Source organism: Pocillopora damicornis, chromosome 6 (assembly GCF_964200805.1).
Source record: "Pocillopora damicornis chromosome 6, jaPocDami1.2, whole genome shotgun sequence".
Taxonomy (NCBI): Eukaryota; Metazoa; Cnidaria; class Anthozoa; order Scleractinia; family Pocilloporidae; genus Pocillopora; species Pocillopora damicornis.
In genome coordinates this window covers 13,197,723-13,211,599 of record NC_142675.1, presented here as the reverse complement: position 1 = coordinate 13,211,599, position 13,877 = coordinate 13,197,723, and the positions used below count along the sequence as shown (strand labels likewise).

General features: G+C 36.9%; 2 protein-coding genes across 2 annotated transcripts; one reads left to right on the top strand and one right to left on the bottom strand.

The window, feature by feature from the left end:
• Window positions 1-56: 56 nt before the first annotated feature.
• LOC113685527 (RWD domain-containing protein 4) lies at window positions 57-2,082 on the bottom strand. Its single transcript, XM_027203038.2, has 2 exons — window positions 1,562-2,082; window positions 57-472 (listed from the first exon to the last, which is right to left on the bottom strand). The coding sequence occupies exons 1-2, from the start codon at window positions 1,913-1,915 to the stop codon at window positions 272-274; spliced, it is 555 nt and encodes a 184-aa protein (XP_027058839.2). The 5' UTR covers window positions 1,916-2,082; the 3' UTR covers window positions 57-271.
• A 1,239-nt stretch (window positions 2,083-3,321) lies between these two features.
• LOC113685526 (eukaryotic translation initiation factor 4E type 2) lies at window positions 3,322-12,417 on the top strand. Its single transcript, XM_027203037.2, has 10 exons — window positions 3,322-3,515; window positions 3,616-3,694; window positions 5,960-6,034; window positions 7,633-7,779; window positions 8,129-8,233; window positions 9,406-9,483; window positions 9,795-9,869; window positions 10,393-10,454; window positions 11,394-11,468; window positions 12,322-12,417. Exons 1-10 carry the CDS (start codon window positions 3,499-3,501, stop codon window positions 12,362-12,364), a joined length of 756 nt encoding a protein of 251 aa, XP_027058838.2. The 5' UTR covers window positions 3,322-3,498; the 3' UTR covers window positions 12,365-12,417.
• The last annotated feature ends 1,460 nt before the right edge of the window (window positions 12,418-13,877 follow it).

The window sequence follows — 13,877 nt, the reverse complement described above, 5'->3', positions numbered from 1 at the left end:
AAATTTTCAGTAAATTTTAGCTTATCTTGTTTTGAAAATTTTGTTTTCACTTGAAACTGTATGGACTGAAATCTTTAATTCCAGATTATACATCTAGTAGTTGTAGGAGGCTAAATCAATTTGAGCTGTTGTAACTTTGTGGACCATGAAAAAACACACAGCTGCATTAAGAGCCAACCGTCTAAGTTACACAAAACATACTTCAAAAAGTGATAATGAGATTTACACAAGGTTGACCATCTAAGTTTATTATGCCACAACAAAGTGGTTATCATTGATCTTTACTTCCTGTTTTACTTAAATGTTTCACTACATCTACCCAGTTCCATCCTCTCTCTCTTTCTCCTTTAAAATTAGTCCTGTCAGCATGGCGGCGTTTCTGTGCTTTTGTCAATATTTCTCTCTTGTCTTTTTTCTTTGATTTGGTGTTTGAATCTTCTTTTGGTATTTGTTTTCCTCTCCTTTCCTCTTCCTGTCCAAATAAATAACCACTTAATCTATCAAATATTTTTGCTTGCAAACAATTGGTAGAAATGCATTACATGATTGAATATGCCAGGTCTAAAATTGGGGGATATGTGACAATGATGTTCCCCAATTTTTAAACCTTACCTCTACTGCAATAATAGGGTTTGGTTTAATTCTTTTAGCTTTAAGTTGATTTTTGCACATCAGACAATCGGCCTTGCTACCATTTTCCTATATTTTACACATACTTAGTGCTGGATTTACTGCATTTCAAGGTTTTACAGATTTCACTCAGTTGATTTACCATGTTTTGAAGTTTTACAGATTTCATTGGATTTAAACTTTCTTTTGCCATGCAATTTCCTGGTGAGCTATTTTACTCCAAGTTTGGCTGTGTGGGCACAGGTTGAATTTTCAGCATCAATTTAACCATCATTCAAATTCCCCAATTTACTTTTTGGCTGTCAATTTATCTGACCTTTTTCAAAAGTTGTCTTGAAACCTCATCTTGTGCCTGTTGTTGTTATTACACAAATGGTTTATTTGAGTTCTGTCTAATGCTTTTAAATTAAATAGTTTTGATTAAGTCATTTAAGGATACATCATGCAATATTCAAAGGAGATGGCAAAGGGTTAAAGTTCTCACTATTTAATTGATTAATTAAGAAATACCACGGGGTGGCTCCAAAGAACCTTTGATTTTGACTTTTGAAGTGCATTAATAGTAAACTAGTAATAACCTGCTTTAAACAACATCATATTTTGTAATGTGTAACGATTAATGTTGTAGTAATCAGCTTCATGTGGCATCAATAATTTACTTCACTTGGCACACCATACTGACTAGAACAGTATGCAGTACTGGCTTCGTATGCTCTCCATAGGAAGGAAAAGAAGGTTGGCTTTTGGTAAGAAACTGGTGGATTAGGTAAGGGTCAAGTTATTTGTCTCAGAACATAAAATATCCCATAGGTACTCATCCACAAAATTGGCTACTGGAAAACGCTTTAGTTACACTCTTGTTTTTTTTCTAACATTTGATGGGCATTACAAGTGATACATACAATTCAACAATAGAACTTGGGGTACTTACCTGTTCTTGATTATCTTCTAAAAGCTCATGCAAGTGTTCCTTAGCCCAATCAAATATCGAGTATGTCATAGCAGTTCCGAGGCACATTTCACACTGTTCTTTGATTCGGTAGGTTATAGTTTCTTTCACCTTAGAGGTGATATGTTTGTTATAAAATGCATCTAAGTTAATATTTGGTAGACATGTCGGATAATCCGAGGGCCACGAGATTTCCAACAGGAACGATTGAGTGTGCCCATCTTCCCCAAACTTGTATTGGAAGGTTGTGCTGTTAACCTCTATAAAATTTTCATCTGCATCAAAGATAGAACGAAGAACTTCTCGCTCATCCTCCTGATCACTGCTGCAGCTCATGCTTTGGATGCTTCGTGAATTTCATTCTCGAGCCTAGGATCATTTTGGCTCCTTGTCAGCGGTATGATCACACAATTCATGTAATGGACACGTAATGACATAACACGGGGTAGGTATATACCTATCACACACGGTGACCATATACCGCTGACAAAGAACCAGTATTGTTTCTATCAAAAGTGCGCATGCGTTAGTCTAGAGATCAATTAATAGGGAGTTACTACATCACGGGCGACGAGCGGGGATAGAAAAAACGACCCAAATACGAGTGGTCAGCGGTGAAACAACTTTCATATTTCATATCTAGACAGATCATTTGTAGTATCAGGAAACAATCGTGTTGTAAAGCCGAAGTGTAAACAGTTTACTTCGCTAAATAAAATGTTAAGCAATTCAAAAGTGTTGATTGTACATATATCTTTTACTGCTTTAATAAACAATGAAGGTATCGGTGGCATCCGAAAGGTACCAAGAAGAATTAAATGTACGTTTTGTAGTTGCAGAAAACAATCGTGTTGTAAAGCCGAAATGTTACCAAGTTACACTTCGCTACTTAAAAGCTTAACTGGAACAATACTTTTAATGCTCTATTAACCAACGGAGGCATCGGGAAAGGCATTGGTGACACCAGGAAAGGCATCAAGAAGAATGATATTCACGTTATGTCACTTGTTGTGTGACGAAAAAAACGTATCTTGACTTGTTCAAAGCATTAATCACAGTTGGCTTCCTTTTCACTTGAATTTTGTATCCACAGCCTAAGATGAGAAATTTAAAATTTCTATCAGCTGAAGTTCTTTTACTGCATATTATATCTATTCAATCGCCCCCAATTCACGTGGAAAAAAGGCAATTAGGAAAACACTGAGCTTCGAGAAACAGCCATGTTAAGGCTAATGTATTTACCATTCCTTAAATATTTACAATCAAGACCACTCGTTTAGGAGACCTTTTCTCAAAAGATCCACACGTGCAAATAATGCTGTTTCCCGTTCGAAATGTTTTTCTTCCTATTCAATTGAACAACTGACTTAGCGTTTAAGCCGAGAAAAAAATCACAAAGTTTGAATTCTGGGATGTTGTCCACTGTTGGCTCCATCAAGTTACGATTCTGCACCATTGACGCTCGTGAAAATCTATCTTAACGTCACGCACGTCAGGCAGCTAGCTACAAACCATATATATAATTATTCTTGGTGCCTTTCCAAATGCCACTGACTCCCTCTCCGAAGCCTCCATTGTTTATTAAAGCAGTAAAAGATATGAGTTCAATCAACACTTTTGAAAAATTGCTTAAACTGTGAAGTAAACTGTTAACATTTCGGCTTTACAACACGATTGTCTCTGGAACAACAAATTATATGTCTCTATATGAGGTATAAAAGCTGTTTCACCGCTGACCGCTCATATTTGGGTCGTTTTTTCTATCCCCGCTCGTCGCCCGTGATGTAGTAACTCCCAATTAAATAAGGTATAAACAAAATTATGAGTTTGAAGACAAAGTTGAAACATTAGTCAAAATATTCTGAAGAAGAGCTTCTTTTGAAGTATTTTAGCTAACCCTCAGTTGGTTGTTTCTAAAAATGAACAAGTTCGAAGCGTAAGTAAACGTTTTTTTACTGTTAGAAAATGACTTTGTGCTAGTTCAGGTGGCTTTTCGTCACCCATAAAATTATTGATCCTTTTTTGGCCAAAAACAGTCTTAAGTTTGACGATTCAAATAATGGCGATAGTACTGATGACAAGGAGGACGACGAATTCGAACCAAGAAACATGAAGGTAAGCTTTTTGTGCGTAAGTGTGTTGGAAACTTTGTGGGTTTGGTGAATTATATGATTGAATGTCATCAGTTAGTATGATGATCAGGGGCTGGATGTTCGTGTAGAAGTCCTTGTCAGCGCTTGTTCCCGTGGGGTTTTATCTAAGTGCAAGGCAGAACGCAAAAGTAGACCATGGTACGTAAACTCATCGCGGTAGGCTCAAACTGATGATCAATAGAGGAATGATGTTACGATCATGGTACCATACAATATACTTTTGCACTTTTCCACTGACAGTGTGACAACTATTGAAGGGGTTATTGAAAAATTTCCACTAAGGGATCCTATTGCCAATCACATGTTTTTGTTCAAATCACTAATTAAAATCTAAATTGAGAAGCATGTCTAGTTTGGCTTTTAAAACTTTGCAAAGCTACCCAAGGTTTTGCTGAGAGTTTGGAATACAGTTTGCATTAATTAGGGTATTAATGAAGAGTTTGTTAGGTTATGTGCTTGAAAATGGTTTCAAAACAGTATTGTGTTGATGATCTGCTTAGCTTATCATGATTGTAGTGATTTTGTACAATGTCATTATGAAACAAGAGAATGTGCTATTAAGATTGACATTTTTAAAGGCATGTCACCTAGATGTGATTTTCGTTAAGTACTCTGACAGATATAGGTTTATATTATATGTAAAGAGAAATAAATCGAGACAAAAGGTTTAAGCGAACTGTTCTTCAGTCGATACAGAAGAAGTAACCCAGGCTAAACAACAGTTGGGAGCCCCACGAGGAACCATGTCAAAAATACTTGATCTTTCTTAGAACAAGGAACGAGACACAGTCTGTGTAAAAGTCCCATCTGAACAAGTGAAGTTGACAAAGCAAGGAATCCTAGTCAAACTGGCAATAATTTATGATCCCCTGGGACTCATCTCACCAAAGACACTTTGTGGCAAGCTCATTTATCGGTCTGTTTGTAATAAAAAGAGAGCATGGGACACAGAACTATCACGTGACATGGTAAAGGCCTGGTTAAAGTGGGAGGGCAGTTTGCCACAAAGCTTTGAAGTGCCAAGATTGCTTGCCCTTCATTGAGAAGAGATTGAGGGGGTTAAGCTACATTCCTTTGGAGATGCCAGTGCAAATGGAGTTGCAGCCTGTGTTTATGCTGTCATTCATCAGGCGGCCAGGATAAACCAAGGTCTGATTGCTTTAAGGTCAAGACTCTCCAAACAAGGCCTGACTATTCTGCAGCTTGACCTTGTAGCCATATAGCCGTGAACCTGATAACCAACATAAAGAGGCTTTGAAGGATTAGGATAGAGAGGTGTTGAACTTGTAGTTAAATCAGGAAGGCCTATTGGAGTCTCGGGGCCGATTGCAAGGAGATTAACCAGTGTATTTACCAGAAACCAGTCTATATTCCCAGCAAATTGTTAAAGCCCACCTTCAAACCTTGCATGGGGGAGTGGGGCTAATGATGATCAAAGCTCGAAACTGATACTGGATCCCTAAGTTGAGGAAGCTGGTGAAGAAAGTTTGCCCAAAGTGCCATGGATGCAAAAGATTTCAAGCAATGGCAAAGGCTACCCCACCACCTGGATGCCTTCCAACCACCCATTCTGAAGGCATTAACCCATTCCAAGTGATAGGAGTCAACTATGCTGGTCCACTGCAACATCGCATATCAAGACAAGGAGAGAGAAAGGCTTATGTTCTGTTATATGCCTGCAGTGTTATGTGGGGGGTCTACTTGAATATCTTGCCAAGTTTGGAAACAGAAGAGTGCTTGAGGAGTTTGAAAAAGTTCATTGGGAGGCAAGGGAGACCAGAGCAAATCTATTCTGGCAATGGCAGAACATTTGTTGGTGCTGTGAAGTGGGTCAGGGAATGGTAATGTACTGCTCACTGTATTGATACAGCTGACCTTTGCAAATAAGCCAAGCACTTGTTTAAGTGTAAGGAGGCAGTGTGGTGACATTTGTCAAAAGAATAAGTGTACAGCCTTCGCAAAAAACACTGTGCCTAAGCAACTGCTCAAGGAAATGCACCAAGAAGGGATGCGGCTGTTGCAGTGTGCCTACACATACAGAACATTGTTCGAGATGAAGAGTGATCTGAAGCTGATAACTATTTCAGCTGGACTGAACTTTCATATGATATCAAGAACTGTTACAAGTTTCATTAAGAAGCTAGGGGGTAACTATATAACTTTTGAGGCATTTCTTTACTGTATTGCTAAATTAACAGACTGCGTACATGTACTTTGTATTCAACAGACCAGGAGTGATGAAAGCATCAATGGAGAAGGGATTAGCGAGGAGGAAGAGAGAAGAATTAAATTGCAAGCTGAGGTATTTTTAAATAGAAACACACACTCGACCAAGGCTTGAAATAAATTTTTCTTTCCACTGGTTCTTTGCTCCTAAAAATTTAACACTGGTAATTGGTTGTAAAGAAGTTGTTTAAGCTAGAATTAATTTTTTTTAAGACAAGAAAAAAACTTTTTACCTTTCATTTTAATATAATTTTTATAGACCCTTAGAACTCTGAATTTTCACTGTAATTTTTCAAGGAAATTTATCATATTTTCAAGAATTTCATTTATGATTCGTTTTGCTCAAGACCACTACAATAACATTTTAAGTCATTTGGCCCATATCTTAGTGCAGCTCAGGTCATTTTGCCAAAGTACCACAAAACATCTAGGGATTGCTTATGGCAAAACTTGATTGACTTCTAAGTGACCAAAAGTCTAGGGGGGAATTAAGTTGTTTCAATTTTTGGTTTCTCTTGTACCAATGTACTGTAGTACAGCATTTAATTAGTTGCTTCTTCATAATTTCTTTCTCTGTTAAGTAAATTGAAAAGTCACGAGTAGTGTCTGACCAATCAATTAACAATTGACGGTTCATTTGACTCATGCCAGTAAAATGAATGGAAAGTAAGTAAAAAGTTCCATGTTTAATTGTCCAGGTAAGCTCTGTAAAGTGACAATTTGTGTCATCTCTCTTTCTGTCCTCAATTCGGACAAGAAATTTTTAATTTGTAGATTTGGGGCAATATGACTTTGTTGAAGAACAATGTGATTATATTTGTTAATGTTCTGACTAAAACTTGGATCTAACTGATGTGACGGATGTGATGGAAAATCTAGTGAACTGGTTGTTAGTGAAATGAGTTGTAGGCAAAACCACTGCAATTCAAGAGGAGACCCACAGTTGAACCTGTATTAAGTAGCACTTTATTAAGTAGTCACCCTGTACTGAGTTCAATTGGCCTGTTTCCATTGTTCTCGAACTGTATTGAATAGTCACTTCAAGCAGGTTGGTCTCCTGCATCAATGTTAGTGGTATTTTTGAACAAGTCCAGTAAATTAGGGCGTAAAATGCGGTGCTATTGTTTTTTGTAATACCCTTATTCTGTGGAACCTGTATTGACTGGTCAACTTGTATTTAGTGGTCATCCTGCTATTCCCAGTGGGTGACCACTTTATGCAGGTGCAACTGTATAGCGTAAATTATTCAAATTAGTTGATTTTATTTAACCAACTTGAAACTTGGTTTACCAGGTTTTGAAGGAGGAAGATCACTCAGTCAATGTTGTACAACAGCCATTTTTTATGTGAAAGAATGGTATATTTGTAGATTGAATAAGAGAGATGGTTAGTTTTGAGCTTGGTAAAGGAACAGAGAAAGATCTTCTTTGTCTTGTCACGAGCATAGGACAAAGAAAAACTTCTGAGTCCCCTGAGGAATCGAACCTCAGGCCTTCGGATTCCATGCTCCAATGCTCTACCACTGAGCTATAAAGACTATGTTGAGCAAGGGTTTGTAGGATGAAGATCACTCAGTCAATGTTGTTCAACAGCCATATTTAATATTTAAGAACAGTATCTTTGTAAATCCTCACAGAAGGTAAGTCAACCTTAAACAGAGTTATTATTTCCTAGCTTGAGAACAAAATTGTGACTGTTGGTGATGGAGAGCATCCCCTACAGTGTCCTCATGCTTTTTGGTTTTCACGAAGAGCACCAGGAAAACTTCAGTCTTCTGCTAATTATGCTGACAATATAAAGTTGGTTGGAAAGTTTGCATCTGTAAGTTTTCTATTTCCTACCATTAGGTTTTAAAAATATGTGACAAAATTTGAAATGAAATTAATTATTAATATTTACTACATGTACTTTGGATAATTACAAAATTTTATGAACATTAAATTTTTGTGATAACGGATCCCATATTAGTCTTAACTATGAGCTTGTGGTTGTTTAAATATTTTTGCAGATATGAGATGAAACAGATACAAAACCCAATCATATAGTACATGTAATTATTAAACACTAATTTACAGTTAAAAAAGTAGGCATTGACTGTGTAATTTTTGTCATATTGTTTACCTCAGAAATGTACCATCAAAATGTTTAATACCTTCATTTTTATCCACAGGTTGAACAGTTTTGGAGATTTTATAGCTACTTAGTAAGGCCTGGGGATTTATCTGGTCATAGTGATATTCACCTTTTTAAGGATGGCATTAAACCAATGTGGGAGGTAAGTCCATCAGATTTAACATTTGGTGAAATTTATTTGCTGTTTTTTCCACAAAGTTAATGATATTTCTTTTCCTTTACATGTGAAAATTATCTCAGCCATTTCAGCTTTGATTGACAGGAATTTAAGAGATGTTCTCAAGTACCACAATTTTAATTGATCAGATGTAAATGCAAACAAGAACTTATTTCCCTTAAGATTATTCCCCTTTTTCTCTGGAAGGTTCACTGCAATGTAACAGCTGAGAATAGCAAAAAAATGAAAATACAGCAGATTTCTATTCATTACCAACAAGGAGGTTTTGGTCCAAATATGATTCCAAAATTTTCAAATCAACAGCAAGACTACATTTTAGGAATAGATAAACAAAGAAAATTATGAAAATAGGTTTGTTTTGGATGTCTTCTTAATGATAGACAAATATCGTAACCCTTATTTCCTTGAGGTGTTGAGGGACATTGAGATAGACAACTATCGGGCAGTGTTTTGAAGGAATCAAATGTTGGATAAGTGTTAGTGGATAAAGCTAAGATTTGTCAAATTGTTAAAGAATACAAAAACTCAAGGTCTTGTTCACTGCAGTTTACTCTTTGGTTATGACATAATAGGCTTTTATGATGAAAATTGAAATACACCCATACAAGTTACTGTATTTTGTGTGTCATTATACATCTGATTACTTGCTGTGTGAACAGTTTCCTATTTTCCTAAAGTTTAGAACAGTACGTTGTATAACACTGGATCTGAATTTTTTAAGATGTGGCGATGTGAATGTTTCTCGGAATTTGTGTTTATAACCTACATGTACCACAACTCATGATAAGAATGACAATTGATTACAACACAGATAATTTACTTTGAGTTTAAGTCTTAGTAAAAGCAGGTTTTAGTTCACTTTTTCTAAATTTCTTTTTGCAAACTGTAAACAGGTAAATAACAAATTACTCTGAATAAAATTACATAACACTTGGTAAGTGTGAGCATAATATGACCCCTTCCCTTTAGATATTGCACATTAAATGTTTTTCCAGGTACATGTGATGAAGCACAATGCTCCTTCAAGGGAAATTGAGGTCAAAGTAATGGCAAGGGTGAAAAAAAATTATGCATGAAGTACTCGTCAGACAAGTGTGTTAATCATTTTGTTGACAGTGGTAATGTCCTTTTTGCAGGATGAAGCTAACAAATATGGAGGAAAGTGGATAGTTAGACTGAGGAAAGGACTAGCTTCACGATGCTGGGAGAATCTTGTAGGTTAAGTTCACTTTTTTTTAAATTTTTCTGCACTTCTTAAATCATTATCATAAAAATTTCATTCTTAAAACCAACTTTGCTTCTCCACACATACAACACCTCTTAAGTTTGAGTTAAAACATTTCTTCAAGTTATTCAATCTGTATAAATTCTCTAAAATAATTTTTTTTTATATTTTGATGGTACAACACATGGAAACTGGCAAAACCAGTTTTTAATTGTTACCATTTTGCTAGTAATCAAGTTTTCTCACTGAAAGAACTAACAGTAATAGTTATTGTTTAATAGAAAAATGTTATAATTGTAGATTCTGGCTATGCTTGGGGAGCAGTTTATGGTTGGAAGTGAAGTTTGTGGAGCAGTGATATCTGTACGATTTCAGGTACTGGCATTGACTGATAATGATGTCATTAATGATAACCCTGTGTGTTACAAGTCAATTTGTGATTTCAGATGAAATTGTAATTTTGCATTTTGCTCTTTATTAATATTGTCAATAGCACTTTATTCATCTGATACATCCCTTACTATATGCCATAATTACTTTTCATAACATATTGAAACATAGCTCAACTTAAAATTCACAGGTACAATACACTACTTATGTTACTGAAAATGTGTTTAACATTTACACCACCAAAAAAACTACTTGAACACCTGTAGATTTGGCACAGAAATACACATGGACCATCACCTGATATTTTTTCTTAGTACCATAGATGAAAATTGCATAGTTATTCTTGCATCACTGCCATTAGCCTCTGTTTCTTTGTATTCACTTTTTTAATTCTGGCCAAAAAAAAATTTGAAATAATTCACTTGTTGATCTGCAAGTCTGAGGTTGGGCATGACAATATTATTTGTTGTTATATGAAAATTATTGAAATTATTTCGACCTTCTGTAGGAAGATATAATCTCAATATGGAACCGAAATGCAGCTGATCAAGCTACAACTACTCGAATAAGGTAACATTGTTTTTGAGTGTTTTTTGTGTTTGAGTTCATTTCAGAAAGTAAAGTGCAAGTGAGAAAATATATATCATAACAAACAATTGCAAGTTGGAATCGTGTCTCCAAAACATTTCAAGGAAACTTTTTGGGTGCAAAGGTTAATTATACCTGACAGCTGAGACAGGAGACGCTGTTGTGTCAGCAACCGGCAAGCGCTTTTTCCGGAACTGCTTACGTCACGTCGAATTGTTTTTAAAATTGTATTATTGACCAGTCCATAACTATGACCAGTCCAGCTACATACATGTGGTTTCTAGATTTAGGTGACGTAGTCTCTTCGCACGGTCGCCCCAAACTCTATCGTCCCACAAGTGAAGTTCCGTTACCCCTTAGTATGGTTGCGTCGCACCCAAGTTTATAGCTAAGTTTAAACGTATTTTTACACAAGTTTTGAAGCTTGGAAAACCTTAAACCAACGATCGTTACAGAAGAAGATCAGAAGATTAAGTCAGTTTAACTTAGGAACTTAGCAGTTGCAGCGTTACGATCTTTGGTTGAAGGTTTTGATACACGGGCCGACGAAACTCCAAGCTTTTGCAAGTGGCAAAATGCGCTTAAAACCCTCAAGTTGGGTAAGAAGCAAAATACTTCGGGGCGACGTAGTAGTAGTAAGGGTTACATTTGTAATATAACGCCCCCGAGAATATGTCATTCTTATTTAAACGAGGAGAAGGAGAAACCAAGCAGGAATAGGCGCTTATCTTCTCGGTTTCGTTCCTTTCGAGAATGGGCCATAAGCATGGGGTGTTTATGAAAAAGATGCATAAAATGCGTGAAATGTAATTTGGTAAGAAATTTATCTTAGATTTTAGCAGTACATTTGAAGGTTAACTGATAACATAACGTTGTTTCTCTATTGTGCACTGAATAAGGTGAATGTTTGCGTTATTGTAGGGACACACTCAAGAGGGTTTTGAATCTGCCACAAAACACAATCATGGAGTACAAGGCCCATCAAAGCAGTTTGAAGTAAGGCGTTATCACTACTTATCCTCCACCAACACAACCGGCAAGAACTAAATAAGCATCATGAACACCTTCACGCATAAAGTATACCCGTAATATGAATTTTAATTCAAACACCACCATAAATCTTTAGTTAATAAGGTGTGAGCAAGTGACGAAAATGTGGAGACATGCAATTGTCAACTTGATGGCCTCTGTAGAGCCTTCCCGTTCCCTCAGTTGGCCTCTGTAGAGCCTTCCCGTCCCCTCAGTTGGCCTCTGTAGAGCCTTCCCGTCCCCTCAGTTGGCCTCTGTAGAGCCTTCCCGTCCCCGGCCTCAGTCATGTCCATGCTTAATTTTCTTCCCTTTCATTAGTCAACACCCCTCCACGTGACCTGCCACTAACTTCATAAGATCCTGCCTGTAAACATAAGTTTGCTCAGGTGGAGTGCCGTCTAAATGAATTTTGTTGCAAATAGGATTGTGCCCGTGCATTGTGCGTAGCGGCTGGGGCTAAAATGTGCCTGAGCCGGGCCCCGAACATAATTTTGCCGGCGGACATAAACTTGATTATTTTATCAATCATAGTCTTCATATCAGGAACTGCTTTGGTTTCTTTTGACATATATTGAACGTGAGCAGTATTCAGTGACTTTCCTTCAAAACGTAGCGTGCGGCATTATTTCCAATATTGTTGCACAACTTGATGTCCTAGCTTTTAACATAATCTTACCTTTAGTAATCTCCCCAACCGTTTTCTCTTTTTGAATAAAATTGGATTCACGAATTATTTTGAATCAATTACTCAAATGAATTCTTCAAATGATGTTGTGAAGTACTTAATTAACTCCCTAATCTCAATTTTGTTTATTTCTAGGGATAACTCAAGTTTTAGAAATACAGATGTCTTTATGAGATGAATTTCTACAGCCTAAATGTTTGAAAAATAAAATATTCCTTGATGAATTGCAAATGAGTACGTTCCTGTTGAGTTATGGCTAAAAAAAAAAAAAGATTAAATAGAAATCAGTCTCCAGTGAGTGAAGTGATTCGAGTGTGCATTACCGATCCACTTTCTTTCCTATTCATTGCCTTAAGTTTCAAAACCCCATAATCCTTTTTCTAAACACTATCTTTCCTAAGTATCATTTTCTATCAGTGCGTTTTGATATAACACCATTAAAAGCATGAATGAATTCAATAAGATTTTGGCCTTGTGTTTTGCGTCCTACGAGGTTTTTCATAAGCCCCTGTTTCCATGCGAACAAAAATCGGCACTTACCGGGCTAGACTAAACTTAGACTGATCAAATCTGTTTGTTTGTATTGTCAGGTGATACGCTCTTTCTGCACTAGCGTTTCAAATGATTTGCAAAGATATACCAAAACTACCAAGTGCACCGTTTCAATCATCCACACAAACAAATGATTTCTAGAAACTGCATCGATTAGACAAACTGCAGCGACAACACCAACACGCTAGACACACCAAAAACAGAAGAACCTCCAATTTTTCGAATGACAGCAAATACCGCAACATAAAGAAACCAGGAAAAGCGCACCAATTCCATTAACTAAACCAAACATATTCCAAAAAGGACGCACTTTACATGATTGAGACGAGCAGGGTAGGGGTAATCAGCGGTGCCATCGGTACCCTCGATCAATTCAGTTTTAGACATTTCCGTGATTGCCCACCCAGTATATAATCCACTAGCTAGACGTATACATAAACAAACATTAGTATAGAATTCATTTCGATATTTAGCTTTTCTTTTCAATATGGTAAATTTCAGAAATATGTGTTTCAGCAAAAACAACATGGGTAGGACTCGTAACTCGTACCAATGCTTTTAAAGATCAAGCATTTTTCGGAGAACCCTTTATTGTCGCTTCATTGAGAAATCGATGGCACGAATTTAAAGACACTGTTCTCCGAAATATTTGACACTGATTCCTTGAGGCCAGCAATTTGTTCATGACGTTCGAACAGGCCATCGATCAACCGAGAAATTGCCCTACGTTTCCCTTACCTGCAAATAACATGTCTCCATTTTCTGTAGCAGAGAAACGAGCAAATCGCTGGTGTCGAGGGGAAGACGGCGGCAACTCCAGGGAATGGCTTCGATTTCCACTCATCTGAATCAAAATCAAACTCTGACGATGCTAAGGTTTGAAGGGACCATCGTTCAACTAAGATTAATCTAGATAACCTAAAAAAAAAAGCCAATGTTCTTTGAAAGAAATAAAACCATACCGCCTTTGTAAAGCGGAAGATGGTAGTAAATTTAGGAGGATGGACTAGATATCAAGTGATTTAGGACAAAAAACCTCCCATGAACGTCACCGTTTGGATGGCAAACTTGTGCCCAATCTCGCACTGCACCACCCCAAGGCGACGATGAAGGAGCGCTCATGGTCAGAAGCCAAAAGA

What these genes read in the sequence shown, in the direction of transcription:
- LOC113685527 (XM_027203038.2), bottom strand. Translation starts at nt 1,915, where the DNA reads ATGAGCTGCAGCAGTGATCAGGAGGATGAGCGAGAAGTTCTTCGTTCT. An exon ending in TAGAAGATAATCAAGAACAG is followed by an intron (nt 473 to 1,561) that starts GTAAGTACCCCA and finishes TTATTTGGACAG; the next exon opens with GAAGAGGAAAGGAGAGGAAA.
- LOC113685526 (XM_027203037.2), top strand. An exon ending in CACGATGCTGGGAGAATCTT is followed by an intron (nt 9,484 to 9,794) that starts GTAGGTTAAGTT and finishes TTATAATTGTAG; the next exon opens with ATTCTGGCTATGCTTGGGGA. An exon ending in TGATATCTGTACGATTTCAG is followed by an intron (nt 9,870 to 10,392) that starts GTACTGGCATTG and finishes GACCTTCTGTAG; the next exon opens with GAAGATATAATCTCAATATG.